The sequence below is a fragment of the Neopsephotus bourkii genome, unplaced genomic scaffold, assembly GCF_033783945.1.
Source record: "Neopsephotus bourkii isolate Nb327-2 ecotype Australia unplaced genomic scaffold, CSIRO-AGI_Nbou_v1 NB_846, whole genome shotgun sequence".
Taxonomy (NCBI): domain Eukaryota; kingdom Metazoa; phylum Chordata; class Aves; order Psittaciformes; family Psittacidae; genus Neopsephotus; species Neopsephotus bourkii.
This window is the reverse complement of record NW_026901342.1, coordinates 1,204,380-1,229,405: the sequence shown is the minus strand read 5'-3', so window position 1 is coordinate 1,229,405 and position 25,026 is coordinate 1,204,380. Positions and strand designations below refer to the sequence as shown.

Below are 25,026 nucleotides of genomic sequence, written 5' to 3'. Positions count from 1 at the left end.
GTGTTTGAGTACTGTTCTGTACTGTAAATAGTTGATATGTTTCATTCTACAGTAGTGTGATTGGCACTGATGCATGAAGTGATCTGTATGTAAATATGTATTATCAAAAGCAGAGCTGGTAGCAGTTCATGCTATCAGAAATGATGGGCACTCTGTTAGAAGACTGTTTTCTGTTTCATATAACTTTATGAAAAGTCAGCTGTGTAGGCTAAAATTTTGTATGCTGCCTTTCATACTAAGAAGAATTTCATCCATCTGAGGAACGTGGCTGACATTGTGAAAAATTCTGCTGACTGATACATTACTGAAGTGTTGCCAAACTGGGATTTAAATATTTAGCAAGAAGAGAGACATTAACCTGGACCATCAGTCTGAAAATCTGTCCAGATTTGGGCAATTTGTAATTTTTACAGTTTGCACATAAATGATGGGAAGTTAACAGAATTGAACAGCAAATATTACCATAGATACCATACTTACTGAATAGGTTTAAGTTCTCTGAGCTTTGAGAGCCTTGCTTGTGTGTTCATCAACTGAGTGTGGCCGAACACAGAGAATCTCTAAGGGCATTACCTTTTAGCGCATCTGAGCTTTCTGCTTCCGAAGACGCATGCAGTTGCAAAAACTGTGAACAGGAAAAATATCTCCTGTTTTCTCTGCTTATTGATATTCTTCTTCTTTACATGTGAGCAGTGTGGAGGAGAAATACTCCTAACCTAGGCAGGAGAAAAATGGAAGAGTAGATAATATCCAAGTATCTATGGTGAAGAGAATACGTAGCCAGGACTAGAAGGTAGGAGTTGGAGAACCACAACTCACACTCTGGTCAGGAAGACAGTTGTAGTGGAGAGGTGCACATAGGGACCTACGACACATAAGTTAGGAAGATTACAAGATTTGTTAAAATGTGGGCAGGAGACCAAGGGCAAGAAATGACAATTGCAGTGTTCCAAAAGCATTGAAAGTCCATACAGCTTTTTGGAGATGCACTTACTCTGTGCTTCCCTTGTTTTCTTCAGGATGGCCAACTTGAAAATAAGGCACTTTGTGAACAAATTCTGCATACTCAAAACTGCAAAACTAAAATACGTGAAAATTGTGTCTGAACCATTAAAGTACTGTAATATGCCTTTAGACTTCTCAAAGTGGGTACCCAATTTACTTAAAATTATTAGTTTAAATGTTTGTACCTTACATCCAGGATTGTAAACAGAATAAAACCTCACCTTACAAGGAGGTTTTTGAACACTATTTTTTCAATCAGAAAGCATTTCAAGACTGGTGAATATCAGTGAAAAGCAATGAAAGTATTAATGTTTTCACAGCAGACTGACGACTTGTGGATGAAAGTGTTAATGCAATCTTTACTTGGATATGTAAGGCAATATGAATAATGGAGAGAGTTCATATGTCTTTCAAGTAGATGCAGCTGCTACTGGGAAGGTGAAAAAGACTGGAAAATACACTTGAAAGAAAGACTCATGTTGTTGAAGCTATTTAATTTGCTAGAGGGGCCCACAGGTTGCTATATGTATATGGAGCATATTATGAGTAACTTCTTCAACATGGTACACAAAATGTCCAGTGGCTGGAAGTTTAAGCTAAACAGAGATGCCAAATAAGTCTCCATATTCATCATGAAGTATAATTAACCATACAAAGAACCTGCTGGAAAAAAAGGATCTTGTCCCCTGCTAAATGTGTTTTCTTTTTCAGCATGAATTAGGTTAGGGAGGTTCACTACCCAGCGTTATTCTTGTGGTCAGAAAAGATCATTGTGATGACAGCTTTTTGCTTCTGTAGTCTTTTAATCTGCTAATTGTGTATCATCATTAACAACTGGAGTCTAAGGATACAACAGGCTGCTAAACAACCAATTAAGCAAGCAGCCTTCCATCCAATATAATGATAAAATGTGACTAGATGATAGCACTGAAAAAAGTAGCAACAGTAAAAGACAATAACTGAGGCATCGTTTGGTTTTATCCCAACTGTAGTTCCTTAACAAGGACATAGTTTGCAAAAGTGCCATTGAGTATGGCTTCAAATGAAGATACTCTCTCATGGTAATAATCCTGATTCATTATTGTAAATTATGTCTGTGGTGGATAATGGGCCCAGGACAGTTACAGCCCTGGTTAAAATTCCAGGGATGACAAATTCTGAGAGTGCATCCAAATACAACTGACATACTGAGAAAGCTGGGCTCACTTTCAAAAACTACAGTCACTTCAGCATGCGCATTCGCAGATGCTCTTCTTGAGATAAGTTTTCTGTTTCCAAGTCATGGAATTCTCAATACTTTCTGCAAACTTACTCCCACTGGTGTCTGTTTCCTGTCTTGAAATTTGCAGCCAGACAAAATTTGTTTGTTTTTTCTTTTTCTTCTCCCACCCCACACCTCCCTGAAGTTACTTAACAGTGGTCTCACACTTGTGTTGTAAATGGAAAGCATCTTAGACATATAATATATGTCTAATTTCTGTGTATGATATAATATGTCATACACAGAAATTCTTCATATTTGAAGAAGTCTTTAAAATTACCTATTCAAATAAAGATACAGCTCTTGAAAGAAGAAATACAGGAATAATTATTATTTCTGCCTCTTTTCTTATTCTAGCACCCTCTATGCCACCATATGAACTTGAAACACCTTTGAATCAAACTGACAGCACTGTGACAGTCTTGCTGAAACCTGCACAGAGTAGAGGCGCTCCTGTCAGGTACTGGGGGGAAAATCTTCATAAAATTAAAACCAAATTGATTAATTTCTTGAACATGTTTTTTGGGGATTTTCTACATAGCAATCAGTGTCTAAATTCATGTCTTTATTAGCTCTAATTAAATTAAATAACTGAAGAAAATGAAGTGCTTTGATGTTGAGTGTTTGTGTATTGTTTAAAGGATTTGATCCAGATGCAAGTGGCTTGTTCTTTGAAGATAAGGAACAAAGCCATAGTTCTGTTGTGTGGGTGGCTTCTTTAAGGTAATTGCTTACTGCAGTGTTATAAGTTCAAGGGCATATCACATATTTTATGCTGAGCTACTGTCTTTAATAATCAGTCTTCTTGTTTACTTCACAGATTTAAGATAAACTCCTAGTAAGTTAGCCCATTTAAACAATATGTGCTGTAACATTCAGAAAGGATTTACATTTAATTGACCATGAGAGCAGAAATAGGGACAAAAAAAAAAATCAACCTGGAGAACCAGTAGCTCATGTTCTTTAGTGTTATATAGTACCTGTTAATGAATTTCCAATTTGCAGAGGTTTATTTCACTGCCAAGAAACATGCTACTGTGTAAGTCCTTCATTTATTGGAATAAAAGATGCCTACTTTTAGCTGAAGAAAACAAAGGAATGATTAGATTATTTTGAATGCGAAGCAGTAATGAGCTCAGTACTGTGAATAAATGAAAATACAGGTAAGAGAAATACAGATTTTTCAGAGGTTTAGGATGTTTCCCTTTGGCTAACCATGTATCATTGAAAATGGTGAATTTTTTTATTGCTGGAGGAAGTTTCCACCTGTAGTGCATGATTGTCAATTTTTTTCATTGTGATGCTAAGGTCTTTGGTAATTTCTCTTTGGGAAATATAGATCTGCTAAATGCGTATATGCGTGAATGAAAATAAATGTGTTTTGGGTTTCTTCAGAATATCCAATGTTCCATGTAATTAGTGGTTTGGTCTTTTTTTAGTATGCAACATATTTATTGCTGCCTTATGTATTATATATATGTAGGTTTAGGCATGTAGGAAATGCCATTCTGTTGGTCATTAAGCAAACTTTTTTAAAAGAACATGTGAGACTTTTGGGAACTCTGTACCAGCTGAGAAAAAGAAAACAGAAAGCATTTAAAGCAGGTTTAATGAAACTGATTTAGCAAGCTAGATTAGAAACAGAATGATACGATATTTGTCTTACTTTATTTTACAAAGCTATAATGTGGTCATTCTAAATTCAAGCATCTGGGTTAAAATAATGCCAGTTGAAGTTGTTTAAACACAAACATATTAGACCATTAATAATAATAATATTAAAAGAAATCATTCCTTTTATCTGCATCCTGAACTAAAGATGATTGACTTTTACAGCAGTAGTGACACATCAGAAACTTCTGACAGTAGAAAGGAGCTAGTTATAAGATTAAAGTATGCTAAATGAGGGGCTGAGCGGTTAGGAAAATAGGAGGGAAGATTTAATATAACACTAATCTGTAGCACTGACAAATGAACGCAGAGTGGCAAATTTACCAAGGTCCTTTGCAACGGGTCTTAAAATGAATGCTGACTGTAAACTTACAATGTAAATACTGAGTGAAGCAGTGTGAAAATTAAAGAATTTCTTAGTACCTACAGCATTTTATTGTGCATTACATTCTCAAGCGCACGGTCATTGCACAGCTTGTAGAACACATTCTGCATATGGATTTTATCATCTTAATCTGTATTCATTGGGTGTTAAAAGTTTAGTCATACTTCATTTATGCACACCACTAAGCAAGATGCCTTGTCTATTGATTCTGCTACAACTACCAGCTTGGTTAATGCAGATTTTTGAAACTGCACTAAACTTGCAGTGTAAATGATTGTTGTTGTTTTATTGATCAACACATCAGCCATGTCACATAAAACTTTAAATTCCTGAGATGGATAAGGAGAACACAAATTCTGCTGTTCAAGTCAACAAAGGCAATACCTGAGGTCATTCAGAATTCCAGACTTTTTTCTGTGATTAAATTCTTCTTCTCTATCTAGTATGAAACATCCTGGTATCTTACAACTTATTTAGAATCTGCACGCAACCACTACAACATTAAAGGAGAGAACGGGCAATGCTGATTGTTCAGATGTTGATTCAAAAAGCAGACTTCATAGAATGTTCAGGAAGCCCTGTTTACAATGATAAAGTACACATTAATCATGACGGCCAAATGGCATTCCAGGTTGTTTTAGAATTCATAAGACTGGACAAGATTAAAATGTATTTTGTCAGAGTTTTAATACAAAAAATACTGCTTGCTCTGTCTTCAATTTCCATCATGTTTTATGACTGTTATATTTATTTCAAGGAGATTATTTTGGAATTATGTATGTTTAAAACAGTAATGCATTCAGTAATGATGAGTGTATGTGCTTCTCTAACAGCTGGCTAAGCTATTTTGATTTTCAGAATTATTGTCATTTGCAAGGTGGGGTTTTTTTACATCTAAAATGATGGCTTTGTAGAATTGCATAATACATGTCTTCTTGTATCTGAAGGGGGGCTATAATGATCCTGGGAGGGGACTTTTCATTAGGAACTGTAGTGATAGGACAAGGGGTAACAGGTTAAAACTTAAGCAGGGGAAGTTTAGATTGGATATAAGGAAGAAGTTCTTTACTGTGAGGGTGGTGTGGCACTGGAATGGGTTGGCCAGGGAAGTTGTGAATGCTCCATCCCTGGTGGTGTTCAAGGCCAGGTTGGACAGAGCCTTGGGTGACATGGTTTAGTGTGAGGTGTCCCTGCCTATGGCAGGGGGGTTGGAACTTGGTGATCTAAGGTCCTTTCCAACCCTAACTATTCTATGATTCTATGATTCTATGATTTTATTGTGGATATTCTGTCTTCTTTTCAAAGATGTGTATTTTACAGTAAAGTTGTTAAGAATTTTCATTAAAAGCATGGAAATGCAAGTCTTTTTTCTATCAGGGTTCTTCAGTATCTGTTGAGGAACTCACTTTTCCAAGGCAGTATCATTTGTATCTTTTACTTCTTCAGGGCAAGTTAGGCTAAAGTTTGAAAGACCCTGAGGCCAAATTGTCTGCAGGTTCATAGAATGGTCAGGTCCTTATACTTAAGCTAAGGAACACTAACTTGTTGCAAAGACCTGGCTCATACACAGAAATTAAAACTGTGGTGCTCGCTGACTGCATGTATTTGATGTTATTTATATATTTATGTATGTTAGAAAGAGCTTCAAATTGTTTGCCACATTCCATAAGAGGTTCTTGTGACCTTCTCTGGAAGTTTTCCTCCAAGCATTTAGCTTCATCAGGGAGAAGCGAGTTTTCTCTGTCACATAGATTTCCAGTTAGTCTTGCCATAATAAAGGTTGTGTTTCCACTTCCTTTATCTCACGTAATCAGCAAAATACTGTTGCCACACCACCCTCTTCCTGCTGTTCTGTGCCACATCCTCAAAAAACCTTAGTAGTAAACATGACAAAGACTTTTTGCCCAGATAACACCAGAACGACCTGGACATGTCAGGCACTCTGGGCGCAGCAGACAGGGGAAAGGAGCAAGAATAAGAAAGAAGGCAAGACCATCCAGGCTCTACTTTGCCCCCTGGTCTCTCTTACATTACTGACTTTGGCTCAGCTGGATTTGCCCCTTCTAATCAGTTAATGGCTCGTTCAAATACCCTTTCTGCTCTTATAGACACTTGGTACTCTTCTGTTCCAGTCTGAAGTGAGAGAATAGAAGGCCCAAGTGTGTCAGCTAGCAAGGCCCTGGGGATATAATACTTGACATTAAGGATGCCATAGTGCCTCCTGTGCAGAGTATGTGGTATCTGTCCCACAGCACCTGGGGCTGCAAAGTCCAGACAAGAGAGAGAACTGCAGCAATTGCCAAGTACTATAAAAGTACCTTAAAGAAAATATACAGAAGGAAACAAATAAACTTCAAATTATGTGAGTTGAAAGCTGAGAGTATGCTAGAGTGACGACAGTCTGTGTACTTTCAATGCATGCCCTTTATTATCAATGTGCCTAACATCTTCAACATACATAAATAAGAATAACTCTACTGGGAAAATAAAGCAAACATCTATTTACTTGAAATGCTTAGTTTTGAATCATACTTTTAATCTCTCTTCTCTTACTTCTCTTCTGAAGAAGTAATGTATACTATATTTCAGCTCAAAAGGCCATAGAAGTTATTAAGTATTTTGAAGTGCAGCTGAAAACTACCATAGAAATTTCAAACTGCATGTTCTCTAAAGTGATAAGCACTCCTTTCTACTACTTCATCAGATAAACACTTCATGGTCTGTTCAGACTGTTTGAATTCCAGTGAGATTTACATTTCTTATTGGCCTAATGCACACCTTTAGAGGCACCTTGTAAATTGTGGGTTCGTTGTCATAGGTGGAATTAAGGCCATCTGCACATGGTCCCTAGGATAGGAATGGCATGATTTAAAGGAAGATGCATGGTGTAAGGAAACCCTTGTCAGCTCAAGTCCAGTGCTTAATTCTGTGGATGGCTTAGGTGTTTCAACAACATTCATAGTATAATGATTCTTAAATGAATGACAGAGAACACCCAATTCCTGCACACTGTCTAGTAGTAGGAAGGAGTAAATTAGACTGAGGCAGTCACCCTTGAGATGCAAAGACTCGTATGTGATGAAACAGTTCCCTACTTGAACCACCACACACTCCACACTAAGCAGAGGTCACAGTTGCCTTCCCAGCCCTGCCATACACATTGTGAGGTAGGGGGTCATGTCTAAGGGCCTCATCTCTTTCCTTCAGCATGACAGGTACCATAAGGATCAGCTTTCAGTGACTGTTTTGTCACTGTGACTGCTCTCTTTCTCATAGTCTGAGAACAGGACTTTACTCCTAGTTAGGGCATGCAGTACTGTTTGGACATTTCCACGTAAATGGAGATGAGGTCATCTGAAGCCCGAGAGCTTTTGCAGGACCCTCCAGTCCTACAGATAGCCTTCCAGAGAAGTCATTACCTGCCTTTATTCTTGAAACCTGCTGTCTTCACAAAAACGCTCACCTGGTTGGCAGATCAGCAGATTAAATTGTTTTGCTGGCAATCAAGAAATCCAACCAATAGCTAGCAAGCTAGCTAGGCTGTTTAGAAACCTGGTATCTAGAAACCAGGTATCACTGACACTCAAAAATCATCAGGGCTTCAAGCATTCTGTATACAAAAAATTCAGGATATTTTCTATAACCTTGAAGAGACCAAAGGGGCATTTTTATTGACGTTGCAAGTACATGACAGTCAAAGGGCTGGGCCTTAATGTTGTAATCCACTTCTCAGAGAAGAGGTACTGGTATCTCCATCTTGAGTTTATATGTTGCATAGAGTGTAGCATTAATTCCCATGCATGAATTATAGAGGCAGACATCTTAAGTATGATTATAAGCTCAGGATAAGTGAAAAAATGAGTTTTGAAATGAGAGAATGCTGATTTGCACAATAAGAGATTTGTTAGCGTTCTATGGAGGGGAAAAAACATGGCAACAGCACATGCAAATAAAAGCATTGCAACATCTGTATTTTTAGCTCTGTCCTCTCACAGTTCCTACCTGGCACATTATGTAATGTGCTAGCATGTTATTTTCCTTCTATTCCCAGTAACATTACATGATAATTGGGTAATGAGAAAAAAAGAAAACCTCATGCAGATGCAGATGGGGAGAGAAATATTGATATTTCTCTGAACATTAACGAGGAGCTTAGAAAGCTTCCCAATAAAATGAAAAATTAACTTTGGCCTTTCAAGAGCTCACTGATAAAACAGTCTAGGTATTTTGTGGGTTTATGATAAAGGAATGGTTATGTTGAAATAATGTTATTGTACATGTTCATGTAGCATTGCTAGCTCAGTGGTATTCTGAAATCCATGTTCAAAATATAGCCTTTAGAAATAGTGTGAGACCACCAGGTCTAAAAAGCATGAAGGGAACTTACTGTCCATTCTTCAATTTGCTTGCCACAAGCATCCTTTCTATTGTTTAAGGGTCTGTAAACATAAAGGTTTGAGTTGTATGCTGTAGGGTCAGCTCTTGCCTGCAAATTGTATTTTCAAATCATAGTTTTATAACCTGTAAGGCAGCCAGTAAACTTGTTTGAGGATGTCTGTGATACAGAAGGGATGGGGTTTTATTAATACCCATAATTGTCCTTCTTTATAGCAACAAGTGTAATTATTTACAGCAGAAGGGTCAATTTCAGTTTCATTGAGGGAACAGTACAGTAATTGCTTATGCTGTAAAAATGCTGTAATTCTTTTTTGTTATGCAGTAGAACTTGTCCTTGGATTGTTACTGGGACTTGAGTTAGAATTCATGATATATGTTGTCTGGGCATGCCTGGTGCAGCTTCACATATTCTGCTGGCTTATTCAGAAATTTCTATGGTTCTTTTACTGTGATTTCTCACATAATCCCTTGGTAAAAGGAGCATCAATTCTTGATTTCTTTATGTAATTATTCGTGTCACTGAGAGCCTAGCATGTAATGCTATCTGTCATTTAGCAATATGACTAATAAAAATGAATCTATTATAAATAAAGCAAGCTATAGTGATTCCAGAATAAAAAAGAGAATAATTATTCCATATCTCTGAAGAGATTATTTTGCAGTTTCGTATCTCACCAATAATTTCTCATGGGTTATGGTTATAATTAACAACTGAAGCATTCGCTGCACTATTATGAGGCTCTGCTTTTTTATTTGATTTGGCATATTTGGTTGTGGTTTTTTTACTTTCCTTCCACATGCTGGTCTTAAGTAGTATGCAGTGGAGACCATACCGTTGCATAATTCCTAATGATAGCCATCTCTGAGTTGCTCACCTCTCATGCTAGCAGTGTGATAGTCCAGTTCAGCTGGGCTAATTCTCTGCTAGCATCCTTTGGACCACTGGATCCATCAGCAATTCAACTGGTGAATCATAAACTCTTGGAACTCATACCCTGTTTTGCTGGCTCTGGACCACCAACTTCAGTCAGAATTGATAAAACATGTTTTTCTTAAATCTACTTACTGAAATGAACAGTTCAGACTCTCAGTATGCAAGGAACATAAGTGTGTCATTTCTTCATGATCCTTTTCCATGGAATGGCTACTTAGTGCTCAGCTTAGCCTACTTGAGTTCAGACTTCAGGTGTGCGTATATACCAGTGAATTTTGTATGCCCTGTACTCTGGTGATGAGGCCAACTGGCTAAAAACAGTCCATGTACATACTGCAGAGCTCACAGGCCCAAGGATCACTTCTAGATTGCCAGTTGAGAATGGGCCCTGATCAAGTCTAGAAATTTTGGGGATCTGGTAGTTCGCTGATGTCAAAGCTCTGCTGAGAACCTTTCAAACCATTTAACAGGGAGGACAATGTTGCATTTCTGTGTTAACTCTCCTGTTAGACATATAGCTTAGATGCGTTTAAGGCAGCCCAGTGTTAGCAAGTTTGAACCACCAGCCCATTCTGAACTATCACTTGAGTATCTCAGTAAACCAGTAGAAACCTCTAACTAGGAGCACAAAGTTTCTGAAGCTTCTCCTGGGCAAGAAAGAGACCTGAAGTTCTTGCTCCTTTCTCATGGGACCTTAAATGTGTTATATGTTAGGTGGTCATCGAATTAAAAGGGAAATAATGGACAAAGAGCGTAATCCATTTGATTAGACGGTTTCCTTCATAAATGCTCTCCTGTGATTCTTGTATTTCTGTCTGCATGCTAGTCCAGCCTCAGCCGGAGACCACAGTAACACTGCTCAGATGGCTGTGGGGTGGGAGCAGTTTGGTGAAAGACTCTTGGGTTGAAAACGGTATTGAACCCTGGCCTTCTGTTTCTGATAACATGCTTAAGTTGTTAGGTTATTGTGGAAAAAGCTGGCATGACTGTCACATCTCTCTTAAGACAACTCAGCCATTTATCCTAAGCAGGTGTAGACCTACACAGTAAATCCCCAAATAAAGTGAGTTTCAGGTCTTTAAATGTAAGCATCCACTTCTGGCTGTATTTAGGTAGTTCCTCAGTTATGGGCACATTGATCACCCTGTAGAGACAGTATGAGAGGTACAGTACCACCTTCATCTCAGAAGTAGCCTCTGTAGTTGTAAAGAGATGTGTTTATATCTCCCACAGAGTGTGTAGGGGACAGAAATACTCAAGTGTATTTCTGGGTAGTTGCCTTAAGAGAAGGAGAGAGAAGGGTGTTAACTTAGGGACCATAATGAAAAAGTAGTGAAAATTGCTGGTAATTACTGCATTGCGTGATTTTAAAAGTGTATTTGGTTTATACATACCTGAGTTCAAACACAGAACAACCAGAGCACTCCTTGAAAAGGTAAGAAAGAGATACTGTTGCCCTGTTTTTACTGAAGTATGCCAGAGATTTGTTTTCATTTTACTGTGTGCTGTGGGAGGATTGAAGGGGGAGTATGTGAGTCAGCTACTTTTCCCTGAATGGCTCTTGTACAGAATTACATGGGCATGTACTTTCTGGAAACGTTTTAAAGTAATTTTCTGACAATGTGTATCACAGTAGCTGTATGTTAGTTAGAAGCCACAGTGTTGAGTGACCCATTCTGAATTCCTGTAAAACTGTTAGGAATTGCCAGGCACATACAACCCATTACTGTCTTTGGGAGCTTTCACTGTTGATCTTACTGTATATTATGCATGTGCACTTCTTATATCCTTAATGTCAGTGTGAAATTAGATTTTCCACTCTGGCTTATCATCTCACTACAGTTCTTTTGTTTTCATGGAGGTTAGAATCTCATTGATATTTTTGTTCTCAAGTGCTGGTTGCCAGTGTGAGATGTTGCCACTGCAAAGAATGGAGTCGCATTTAGTGATTGTTCACCCATTTGGCTAAATAAGCCCTCAAAAGTCAGTCTTGCAGGTCATACTGGAAAATGTAGCTGCTTGGGTTCTGTTAGTTCTGAACCTTGGTAATGTTGCAGTCTTTCTATGCTTTAGCTGTGTCATACACTTGAATTTTTTTTGTTGTTCTTGAGATTCAGTTGCTTTTCTTTGATAAGTGTTTAAATTAACTATGTATTTTGAAGAGGCTCACAAGAGCTCTAAACCAGCGCCATTATGTAAGTAAATGTTCAGTGTGCTGTATTGTGAAGTACTGAATTATCAACTGAGAGGTGACCTGATAACATTCTGAATGTTTTGTTTATAGATATCAAACATAAATACAACACATTATAATCCATTTGTCAGCAAAAGTAGATCCTGCCTGCAGCACTGGATTGGAATGCTGCACAAAAAATAGTCTTCAGGATTAACCTCCTACAAATAGGATGAGATGCAAAGTTTGCTTTTTATGAACTAGTAACAGGGATGCATGTTGTAAGATACAGCCTCATATCTGGATATAACAGAGAAGAAAGTGTGTATTGATGACTTGTGGTATGACTGAATCATCAAAACATGGCATGGCTGTGAAATAGTCAAATAGACTTTACACAGCACGTGGAGTTTCCAGCAAAGGTGACAAGCTATAAAAGCCATTGTACAAGACACTGGCAGGACCTCATATGAACTCCTGTGCCTAAATCTGATCTACCAAGAAATATTGATTTACCAGAAGCACAGCAGCAGAGCATTACAGCATAAATGATCAGGGAATTGGCAAGCCTGTGTTACGTGTGGAGGGACCAGGAGAACTGGACCTGTTTCAGCTAGCCAGTTAAGGCCAAGAGAAGACATGGTTGTTTTCTAAAAATAGATCAGCTGAGGCGAAAGAACTTCAGAGAGACAAAAGAACAATTCCAGTTCAGAAAGCATGTGCATGAACATCTCAAATATATAGCCTCTTCCCAGTGGTGAATTGAAGCACAGGTACAGATGTAAATGTCAGGAAGGTGGTGCTAGATTAAATTTATAGAAGTGATGATGAGGTTGTGGTATTGTGTGAGTTAAACACATGGCACTGTGGTGCCAAAAGTCCGGTTTCAGTTTTATGTATATGACACCCCACAAAAAGCATAAGCTTTTGTCAAGAAGCTGACACGAACTAGGACTGTGTTCATCAAGGAGCCAAAAGTCAGCAGAGCTTTTTTGCATCAGTTACAACACAGAAGTAAGCTGTACCATTTTAATTGCCTTTTCCATAGATCTTTTGGCAATTGTGCATTTTCATACTGCTGTTGACCTTAGGATTTTTATTTCCAGTGCCAAAGCCCTGCTTTTCTTCCAGTATTGTGTTTTATGAGTAAGTTTGTATGAGCCCTTTATTCACCAGCAAACACTAAATAGATGCATTAAAAAAGATTCTGTTAACAACATATAAATGTGTGGCAGGAGGACTGTGGTTTCCAAGACAAAGTAATTTGGGGGAATCCCTGACTCAGTATAAATAATACTTGACTGACATATTCTGTGTGTACGAAAGTATTTTGATCATGAATTGCAAGCAAACAAGTGAATACTTTATTTGGTGTTAAGTGTTACTAAAGGAGACCACAGAATAAAGAGGAATGCTACATGGAAAGGGGAAGGAAAGCTATAGATGTGCTCTGAGGGCAACACTGTCTTTTGCTGTACCGAATGCTGAAAGAGTATTAATTTTACTGAACGTTAACATGAAAACTTTCTTTCTGCTACACTGTTCATTTAAGTAGGAAAGGAAATCACTGGCATTTACAACAAGAATCATGACTCTAAAGCATTGCTAAGTAAAAGGTAATCTGCTCAACTGGATTACATTAAATGACATAAAGAAACATTAGAGCCACTTACTGGGCTCAGCAGCTGAAAGCAGCAACTCTTAGTCAGGAGCACTATAAATGCGTCAGCCTGAAACAGTCTCAGAGAGCAGTAGCATAGATGTCTAAGGCATTATAAAAATGTTAAATTTAGGGAGAAATTGCCATGGGGAAATCAGATGAGGGCGAATGAATTAACTGTATTCTCACATCTACAGCTGAAGCTGTTTTCAAGATTAGTCTCGTAAGGTAGTAGAAGCACAAGACCAAAATCTCATCTGTATTTAACAGTTGTGCTAATCCTGAACTGTGCAGAATCTTTTCTCTACAGCCAGATTTCCTGTGGGAAGAGCTGTACAATGTCATGCTGCCAAGGTTTCTATGCCATCTAATCCTACCAGAGTTGTTCCCAGAGCAGGAAAGAGGAAGAGTTATACCTTCACTGACAAAAGAAGGTCAGCTTTCTATTTAGCCACAGAAGTCCTGAGAAACTGGGGATGATGCCACAAAAGCTGACTGGTTTTCTGTGTCTGCCTGCATCATTCTGCACTGCTGATTAGAGTGCCCTGTGGAGTCTTTTCGTAGGGAAGAAAGGATGAAAATGAACACAGACAGTAATCTCCATTTCCAAATTGCTGGACCAGGCCCCACTGCATTTAAGTTGTGGAAAGAAGCGATAGCATTGAGAATTTTGTTGTGAATATTCTTGCTGTGGTCCTGCTCTCCCACAGCAGAGTTGGCAGGAGAAAAATGTATCTGTGTCTTGGGTTGCTTAAGTGATAACGCTAGGCTTTTCTGTTCCAACAGCACAGGCATGTGCTGCTTTCCACCAAGTCTCCTGTGAAAGCATAGCATCTGGCAGAAGGAGAAAATGGACAAATGAGACAACATCTTAAACCACCGCAGGGGATCTGCTGGAGCTAGTCTCTCTGTGCTCCGTGTTGTATCCCCTAGCTGAATAGATTAAAAACTTCATATCCTCTGTGAGTGCTTTAATGAGCAGTAAACAGTTTTCAAGCTTTGAATCCAAAACCTGTTGAAATTGGCTTGTGTATTCATTCAGCTTCCTCAGCAAATATTTTTCTTTCTGTGCTGCATACAAACCAGCAGGTTGCAGAGCATCCTTGAAAAAGGGATAAAATAAACATTCTCCCTCTACTTATAAATTGCTCGCTTTAATACATCCTTTTGGTTTAATACCCATGCCAATTCAGTAGTGAGTTTCCAGTGCACAGCTTTGTAGAATATGGAAAGTCCTCTCTATTTTAGTGTTAATATTGTCATTAATTCATTAGCCAGTCTCCTGTTCTACATGCTACTTCTTCATTTCTATGTAATATACAATTTCCTTGATCAATTTGCATGTGCATATTATTTTGAATTCATAAATACGAGCAGTGCAACTTGCCATGGTTACACACGTGAACGCTGTTGTATTTGCGTAGTGTCCACACCGCATGGACACTCTCCAGGGCACAGTCACAGGCAGGGCACAGGAGTATATGGTTTATTAGAAAGTACTGCAGTGGACTATTGCTTACTTGTAATCAGTTTTTCTTAGTGGAAGTGATTTGTTTCTAATTTGTTTCTAATTTTGTTGTGATTTTAAATATATAAGCTGTAGGTTTGTTTTTCTTACCTTTTGCAGACTGTGTTTCTCTAGGAATTTGCAGAGAACAGAATGTAAACCACTGTCCCAGGATGCAGCATCTCATATAATAAACATAAACTGGGAGTTGAATACAGGGGAATGAGCAATAGTGTATCTTGTTATCTTTCTATTCTTTAAGAAAATCACATTATTTCTCAAAGTATTTTTTTCATTATTCTTATACTCCATTTTTGTGCAGCTACTGATCTTCAGTGCCACTGTGGAAGAGACCTTGTGTCTGCAGGTGGCCCTGGATTTCTTTAAAAGTAGAAATTCTGCAAACAGGCTTTTGCATTTTGCCTCTTTTTCAGTTACTCCATTCCTTTTAATTCCAGTACTGTATTTTATCATATTATATCCAGCAAGTCTGAACATTGTAGAATGATCACAATATAGTATAGATTTCTTAAAAAAATACTTGATTCTCATAATTGTTTAGTGGAGGTGACATGACACACACAGCCCCTCTAGATTTAAAGAGATAGGAATGTCCCAGTTAGGTGGGAGTCTGTCTTCTTGCTATCTTGGGGTTCCAAGTGAGCCGGTCATTTCGACCTTGATAGATCTGTTCTCTACCTACTTTGTGAAGACTGGGTGGTAGCATTTTGTCATGTCTGTAGTAAGAAAAATAATCAGTTTGTTTCTTCCTTGCACCCTGGCTTATATAGCAGGAAGAAAACAGGTGGAATCTAATGGCTCAGCTACTGCCAATGACTTTGGTGGAGCTGGAAGTGTGTTGTAATCGATCTTTCCATTGTAGCCAGAAGCAGAGCTACAATTTCCATGCAGTAATGAGCTTTCTTTGAATGTCAGAGTCAGGTTTACATTTTCAAAAAGGCTACTACTGATTCTGATAGGATGGGCTGTGTGATCTCACATGTAGTTGCGTATTGGTTTGCATGTGTTCAGAATTTTGGATTTTCCTTCCGTTTCCTCCTTGTTGATCTGTACGTCAGTGCCATTGTGCATCAATACTTTCTTTCTGTGTGACAGATTGAAAGGAAAGGATCAATCAGCTCTGCCATGGCTTTTAGTTTTGAATATTTGCTTCAGATCCCCTCTAACTTCATTCTTTTTTGGACTAAATTATTTTAGACAGTTTTACTTTCTTTGATTTCTTTTAATCTGTGACAAGCCTTTACTCCTTTTTTTCATTCTTTCTAGTTGTTTTATAAATTGGGCTTGGCAACCTGAAAACTAGTGAGTTAAATGGTGTAATATTGGCATATAAAAGTACCGCGCTTGCTGTACCAAGATATTCTTATCTTGTATTTATGAACTCAGCTTTTTTTTTCTGTTCCTTTTAAAAAGAAATTAAGCAAAGAACATAAAGCTGATTAAGAAGCTTTGAAATGGTCTTTGGATTGTTCCAAATGTCATAAATGTAAATTCATTGAAAGTATGTTTTCTGGCTTGGTACCAAAATATATTGCCATAGTCTGATCAAATTCTGTTGAAATAGAAAATACTGTTAATAAAAAACACAGTTCTTCAGACAATGAGAATCTTATTTTATGATATAATGGCACGTTTTAGCCTGCAATAATAGATAAGATTGCTCAGTTCTTATGATTCACTACTACACATGGGATTTCAAGGTCATATTATTTGCTTTGGGCTAATTTACAGTTGTGCTTTTTCCCAATCTGGTCTTGTTCTATTAAGTCTTTGGTAATTCACTTGACCTTACACTCAGGTAAATTGAGCAAATGAAGAGAAATGTATTCATCAAGAAGTCTTAAAATTATTTATATTTCATTGCTGGTATTTTGTTAAAAAAAAGGCTTGGCTTCCTAAGATGGTAGGACCACATCTGCTACAGTTCGGTGCTGAGAAACTGCCAATCTGACTGAAACGAACACTTTTAGAATCGGCTGCTAGTTCTTATAGATTTTTTTTACCAAATAAGGTGATCATTTTGCATACCGTGTGCGATATCTAACCTTTCATTATAAGTGCTGTGTCCTTGTCCTTGTTACAAATTTCTAATTACTGAATTGCAATGACATCAAAGAAAAAAATTGCTCAGATAAAGAAATCTTTAAATTAGTTAAGTCAAAAAAATCATCAGCAAAAATCTTTCATCTTGACCTAATTTACTTGAAATTCTGTGCCTGATGTGAAGGTTAATAACAGGTGGCCTTTTAGGGAGCTTTAGTTTAATGTTCTGGTTGTTCTTTTATTATCCCAAACCTCTATAACTAAAGGATTTTTTCACCATGCCCTTTGTTCACAAGATGGGACTGTAATTGAGTTCATATTTCTCACCCAACCTTTCAGATGTAATTAATATTTTATTATATCAGATTTTATCACTGAATAACTGAGCAGCAGGGTATTGAGCCACACACACGCTCCCACACACATGTACACACACAAAAGTGATAGTGACTTAGTGATGCCAGGCAAGTTCCATGTAATGAGTTATGGTTGAGAGAATACAAAATACATTCATGGTACCCGGCTAATATTCGAAAGCAGTTTAGGACTGATCTTATCTTTATCCCACCAGTACAAAGAGAAATTAAACTTACAAGAATGAAATATTCAACAGTGTGTTATTACAGCAAACATATGGCACCTAACAAAAATTGTCTGTGCAAGACCAGCTATTATCTGTTTTCATTATTATACTTTATGAGCAAGAACTCTTGAGGTCATACGCTTTTTGTGCTAAGAGTTGCACACTGTTTTCTGAGCTTTGTAAGCAAGAACAGCTCCAGAGCATGATGGATGTAAAAATCTGAGCATTGAAGTTGATACACTGTTTGCTCCTTAAACTGGAATAAGCCAAAATGCCTTCCTTTCACTGCCCTGCATTCTGAGGGTGTCTTTGTTACTCTAAACTATTCTGATGGAAAGAAGGTGGGTTTAATACAAGTTTTGAAAGGTGGAGGCAGTCTTACTATATAAATAACTGTAAACAAGATTGGAGAGAAATATTTGCTAAACCTAGATAACTGATAATCAGTGGTTTTTGTTATAAAAGCATCACACATAATTTGGGACTAACTGGCATTCCTATTCCTGGCACAATTTTACAGAAATCTCCCTCTGGCTCTCCCTCTGTGGTTCTCCCTCTTTTTCCTTGTGTCCCTCTCACCGTGCTCCTCTTTCCCACCTCTGTTTGGAACAGGTGATTGCCGTAAAAAAAAATACTCAAGACAGAGGTCACCATCAGGATGGTGTAGAAGAAGCTCTTTACGTGAAATGGTTTGTTCATTCTTTGATACCAACAGAAAGAGCCTCTTGAAATGTATCTCTGGAACATTTTTTTTAATTATTTTTATTTGTTTGTACACAACAAAGTCACCCAGATAATGAGTAACCCATCTCAGATGGGTTATAGAGATGAAGAATAGCTAAGTCTTTTCAGATGGCCAGGAGAGGAATTAGTGTTTCCTGTTACTAAAAACCTTGGTCTTACTGTGGTATGAAGTATGGTCTGGAAGATACAGCATTGGAGCTCAGTGCAGATGGGAATATTCTTTTATTTCTGGTGCATGTAGGGACAATTTGTGCAGTGTTCTGCAAATCAACATATCACGCTCTCTCCATTCCTATCGCTAAAATTAAATTAAATGGAAATAGCATTTTTCTCTAAAGGAAAAGAGAAAATGTGTCTATGTATGGTTCTGAACAACTTGGCAATGGTGAGGAATGTCATAATAAGCAGTTGTATGTATAGCTAACTATCTGGAGAGAAACTTTTTTACTCACCTCTTCCATGATGCAACCTAGCCTAGTGGAAAGTCCTGCCTATGGCAGCGTGGTTGGAACTGGATGACCTTTAAGGTCCCTTCCAACAAACCATTCTGTTATGCCCACCAGAAGATCTCAGAATAGTGGCTTTGCGGAATGTTTTGTGGAATTATCCTCACAATCTACTCCTGGTTTCCACTCATTTTAAAGCCATGTTGTGAGCAGACTACAAAAGAAGTAGAATGCTTCACTATTTTATATTGGTCTGTAGTGAAGTCAGTCTAAAAGCCCTGGAGAATCTGAAGCCTCAGGTTAGTTCAGTTTAGACCAGCATCATTTAAGTGAGTGATACTGCTGCTTGGGCTGTAAATTAAGAGCATAAAGCCTTGTGGAGTGAGATCAATAGTAGCTGGTGTCTAGAGGGACTGAGCCCTTATACTCAGTAGGAATAAAAACTTGTTCACTGGTAAAATGAAGAAAAGAAATACTCCTTGGCTTGTGTGCACTATGTAACATATCCAAGATAAGAATTAAACTTTCTGTAACATAACTAAGTTAAAGTTTATACCTGATTTTATCTTGGTTTCCAAAAAAAAAAAAACACCAAAAACCAATAACAACGAGTCTTATTTATCATGTTGTTCACCTGTCTACATGTTCCTTTCTTCCCTCATTAATTTTGGACCTCTCAGAAATTTTCAGACACGTAAGAAATAGATTAAAAGTTGCATGAATAGTAAGTTTCTCCCACACTTTGGAATCTCTGGATACAGAGGAAAGACTGACATTAGCAGATTAGCATCTGCTGAAGGATAGGCTGTGTTACGGTATGAACTAGTTAGTTCATTTCATTTGGTCCATCAGTAGAGAGCTACAATTCACATACCAGCAAGCCCATATGTAGCTCAGAGGCAGCCACAGCATGTGTTGCCTCTTTTCCAGCCAATGTTTAGGAGATACTAAAAGGAGCTTAGCATATTGAGGGTGGGAGCTGGGTATCACAGGCAGTGTGTGGAATATAGATAAGATAATGGCATGTTCTTGGGCATGCATTCTCAACTTCTTACTGTAAAACTCGTACCATCTTAGTCTATTTATAAGGCTTTGAAGCATCTTCTGTTCCAAATGTCATTTAAAGAACCCATTACTGAATCAGTGTAAATGGGATGCTCTTATCACATGTACGTTGAAGAGGTATCATCAAAGTTTCATGTTTGCCAAAAATATAATGGTGACATACCTATTAGAAAGACTACCATCTTTTGTATACCAGAGTTATTTATAAGAGCAGCCAAGTATCAGTTTATAGAACAATTAAAAAAAATGGTAGATCAACATGAGTGTAAAGAGATCTTGTAGCAGTCATTCTTGAATAAACAACCCCCTGAATCTTATGAGAGTATGTATGATTTCATAACTAAAATAAGAAATCTAGTAATTTTATTAATGTGTACCTTTGTAAAAGTTGTTTCATAATATAATTATGAAATCAAACACCTTTACAAACATATTTCATGTAATTCATAACAAAGTAGCTGACTGTAAGCTGTTAAAAAAAAGTTTTATTTAAACTATATCTGTATAGACGGAATTCCATTTTTATTTTACCTTTCTTCCTACTGCTTTTTCTTTCACTTCTTGTTTATCAAAGGTAAAGGTACATCTCAACCTGTTTCCAATATATTTTCTCTTCTTTTATTTTCCTGTTATTTTCTTCCTCTCTCCTCTGTATTCCTACCCTGTGTAGTCTTTTGTATTAAATATTTCAATATTTTTATCTGGGTTTTTTTTTCTCAGTTTTTATTTCTTTATTACATATACATTAACTTATCTACAAATTAAAACGATTTAAATGTCTCCTTACAGTCACTTAATTCTAAATAGCCAAATGTTCTCTTGCCTTATAGTAATTACACTTGTAGAAAATGATGTAGAAGTCAGTGTGAAACAGTACCATTATAAATAGGTTAGATTTTATTACATTCACTTTATTCTGTGCAAGACTACAGAATATGCACAGAAACTATATATTTTCTTGGCATTTGTGAGTTTGCAGAGAAAGAAGCCAAATGCATAAATCCATATTAAGTATGGAAAACACAAGCCACAGAGAGGTTGTTAAGTGGTTCAGAAGTGTATTTCTGATCACAGAATATTGTAGCCTTCAGTATTTTAGAGCTTTTTTTTTCCAGTAGAAGAAATAATAATGAAAAAGTTTATCTTCAAAATGACAAAGGGACATATATGCTTATCTTTGTAAAAATAAAAAAAAAAAAGGAAGAATTATGTGTTTATTTTGAAGTATGGAGCTGCTAGTACATTGTGCCTCATGGAAGTGATTGTATCAGTACAGAATGTAGTCAGTCTCTTGAAGAATGGGGGTGGGGAAACTTTATTTCAAGATTAAGGAATTTCAGGTGTAGAAAAGTATGTGGAGACATAGTTGTGTCCTTTTCTTCCTGTTTGTACCATTTCTGACAGTCTCTTACACTTGTATACCAGTATGATAGTATCATTTCCAAGCCCTTCTGGGGCATCGCTATTGAAATAATTAGGAATAATTAACCAGGTGGGGCTGTATAGCCAGGGAGAAAAACAAAACAAACAAATAAAACAAAAACAAAACTAAAAACAACAAACAAACAAAACAACCAAACAAACAAAAAAACCCCAACCCATGAGTATTTATCAAGGATTTGGGGGTTGGGAGGCTTAAGAGAACAGTTTTGACTCCCTTGCCAGTCAGCAAACCTCAGTTAATAGCAGAGCAGTCTCTTGCACCACAGTTATCGTTGGCTTTATGTCTAGTCATCACTTACAAATATGTTAATCAAGTAGTTCTTATCAATTTTAACATGCTGTTTCAGTAGTAAACTAATACTTGCTTTGAATAAGGCTAGATTAGCGTGTGTATTGAATTTATTGATTTTTGCAAAGGATGGATGGGACAAAGTTAAAAATGCAGTCCAGCAGCACACTGTATGTTGTAAAACAGAATACAGATTATCTACTGCCTCTCACATGTTGATAATCTTTTATTATCCTGCTAAAGCAAAAATATTACAAACTGAAATCCTTAAAAGATTTTTTTATTCCTCCCTTATTCTCTGTCTGATTTGTTTACTAACAAAACAAAGTTGTATTTTGATTCATCATTTATGATAATTGAATCCAAAGGCAGAAACATTTCATGAATGATACATGGTTTCCTGCAATGACAAGGCTGAATATCTGCTGGACATTCTCTGGCCCTGGGCTTAGATTCTCTAAACCAGTGAATCTGTATACCAAGAAATAAGGCAAAAAATTAAATACACTGTGTCATCAGGACTAAGTGGCACCAATCTTGCCAATGGAAGGTGGAAGAAGTGTGCCTCATTGTCTTCTTTACCTTTCTTGTAGTTTTTCTTGTAAGAATTTTTGGAGCCCAGACTCTGATGTCTCCCTTAAATCCTTGTTCAGACTTGTAAAAGGGGAACTTACCAGTTCTTCTGTGTTTGGAAAAAATATTTAAATCCATGATGAACTTATGGTGGCCATTGCTTTACCACTTTCAGAGCTCACCTGACTCCTCTGCAATTATGATGTTGTGTAGTAAGTGTTTCCCTTTTGAGGGAACTGAATTCATTGTCATATCCTCCCCTGGTGACTGTCCTTGGAGGAAAGATCAGGCAAAATATCTTTAACTTCCAGTGACATAATGCTCCCCATATGAGAACCATCAGGATTTCCTGTATAAATCCATAGGAGTGCTAAGGAGAGTTTTGATTGGATGTATTTTTGCCAGAAAATACCCTTTGTAAATAATGACTTTTTAGTCTTGGAGACTGTCCATGCAAAAGAGTTGGGCAGTCACAAAGCAGCTTAGGAGTCTTACATGAAAAACAAGAAACCATTCCCCAATGGACTTGGGTATGTGAAGATAAAGCCTATTAGGACACCTGAGAGTTTACATTTGGCAGTATCTCAAGGGGCTGAACCTAAGCTGTCTTATCTCCTCCTTTACAGCTGTTTAGGAATTTCTGCTTTGATTTAATTGAAAAATAGGGGCCCTTGCATGACAATGGAGGTGCTGTATAATATTTGACCCTCTTGTGTTCAGTTCAGGTCTGATTCAGAAAGATTTGTGTCTTTCTCCAGTCTGATTTGTGCCATGGGCTGAAAATTTCAAGTGCCAGTAATAGTTTTTCCCAAGAACAAAGACAGACCATGCCTTGAAGGATCTAACCAGACTTATCTCTTGACTTGAAAAGCCAGTAAATAAAGCCAGGTATGACAGAATCACTCCATTCAAGTTTCAACAAGCTACCAGCACAAAATATTTTTGTTTTCACAAAGGGACTTCCTAGTCCCTTTCTTACACTTTGGAAGCACCAACTCTCCTACAGACATAGAAATCTGCTAGACTGTAGAACTTCGGTTTGCATAAAACCTCCTGACTTCAAGTAAAGATGCAAACAGAACGTTACAGGATTTTTAAACCCTTTACTCACAAAAAGAAAAGGCAATACACCTTTAATGCTGGCATGTCAAGCACATAAATGCAAGAATCCTGACTGCTTCTGTGTTGCCACTATTATTTGTTACGTTGCCTACTTCTCCTTTTCCCAGTTATACATTAGATCTTAGTGTATTACTTTAACAATGCTTGCCTCATTGCTGGCATTGGTACAGCAGTCTTAATTTGGAGGGTTGGTTCGGTCTGGTTTTGTTTACTGTAAGTTCTGTATTTTTATATCTGAATTGTATGTTCATGCAAGGTTCTCTGGCTTCACATCTGTACTGAAAATGACTCCACACGGGGTGTATTTTGTTCAGTATGTATTATGTTTTGCCACAACTCCAGAAGTAGTGGCAAAGCCTATGATGGTGAGACACCTGATAAATCTGGGATTATCATTCTCACATTCTTTTAATGCCACCTATAATAAGTATACAGACTTCTGCTCTTGGAAGGACTTGGGGGTGCTGGTCGATGAGAAAATGAACACGAGCTGGTTTCAGTGTGCGCTCACAGCCCAGAAAGCCAACCGTCTCCTGGGCTGCATCAAAAGGAATGTGACCAGCAGGTCAACGGAGGCGATCCTGCCCCTCTACTCTGCTCTCATGAGTCCTCGCTTGGAGTATTGTGTGCAGTTCTGGTGTCCTCAACATAAAAAGGATGTGGAACTGTTGGAACAAGTCCAGAGGAGGGCCACAAGGATGATCAGGGGACTGGAGCACCTCCTGCATGAAGATAAGCTGAGAAAGAGGGCTGTTCAGCCTGGAGAAGAGAATGCTGTGTGGAGACCTCATAGCAGCCTTCCAGTATCTGAAGGGGGCCTACAGGGATGCTGGAGAGGGACTCTTCACTATGAACTGTAGTGATAGGACAGGAGGTGGTGGGTTAAAACTTAAACAGGGAAAGTTTAGATTGGATATAAGGAAGAAGTTCTTTCCTGTAAGGGTGGTGAGGCACTGGAATGTGTTGCCCAGGGAGGCTGTGAATGCTTCATCCCTGGCAGTGTTGGAGGCCAGGTTGAACAAAGCCTTGGGTAACACGCTTTAGTGTGAGGTGTCCCTGCCCATGGTAGGGGGGGTTGGAACTAGGTGATCTTAAGTTCCTTTGCAACCCTAACTATTTTATGATTCTATGATAGTCTTTTTTAAAAGAAGCAGTGTTAAATGATAAACTTGTTACATAACATACAATGAGCAAAGATGTATGAAGCTGTGTATGCAAAACATGAATGAAATAACTGATATTTTAAAAAGCAATTAAATGGCAGTATGATGATAATCTTAAAGATCTTTTCCAACCTGGCTGATTCTATGGTAGGACTTTTACTGTCTGCACAAGTATTGGTGAAATTGTGAGGACCCTATAGATTGTGAGATTTGGGCAATCAAGTTATTAATGGACATAAAACTGGGATAACAAGGTCCTTTTGGGGTCTCTTAATTTTGCCTTCTCTTGGAACTTCAGTATTTTATCAGAAGATTGCAGTAAAGTGATTCTAGCATATAGACAAATTAGGGCTGTGTGAATAAGTAACTGAAATAATGGTCATTATGCAGATTCACAGTTATTCTATTGTTTGATGGTTTAGCATTTAAACAAAGCAAGCAGGCAAGTGGAGATACAGAAACAGATCAATAAGTACCAGGCTTATATGTTTATAATAAATTATGAGTCTTATTAGAATGAGCAGAAAACTTAAAATCAGT

At 37.7% G+C, this 25,026-nt stretch overlaps 1 protein-coding gene across 12 annotated transcripts in view; it reads left to right on the top strand.

Moving 5' to 3' along the window:
- The window catches only part of PTPRM (protein tyrosine phosphatase receptor type M), a 464,510-nt gene that overhangs the window by 252,983 nt on the left and 186,501 nt on the right, over nt 1-25,026 (top strand). For all 12 annotated transcript variants that reach the window (XM_061356322.1, XM_061356320.1, XM_061356317.1 and 9 more), the window contains one exon: nt 2,624-2,726. In XM_061356322.1, the coding sequence (XP_061212306.1) occupies nt 2,624-2,726 (103 nt within the window). The remainder of the gene's footprint in view (nt 1-2,623; nt 2,727-25,026) is intronic.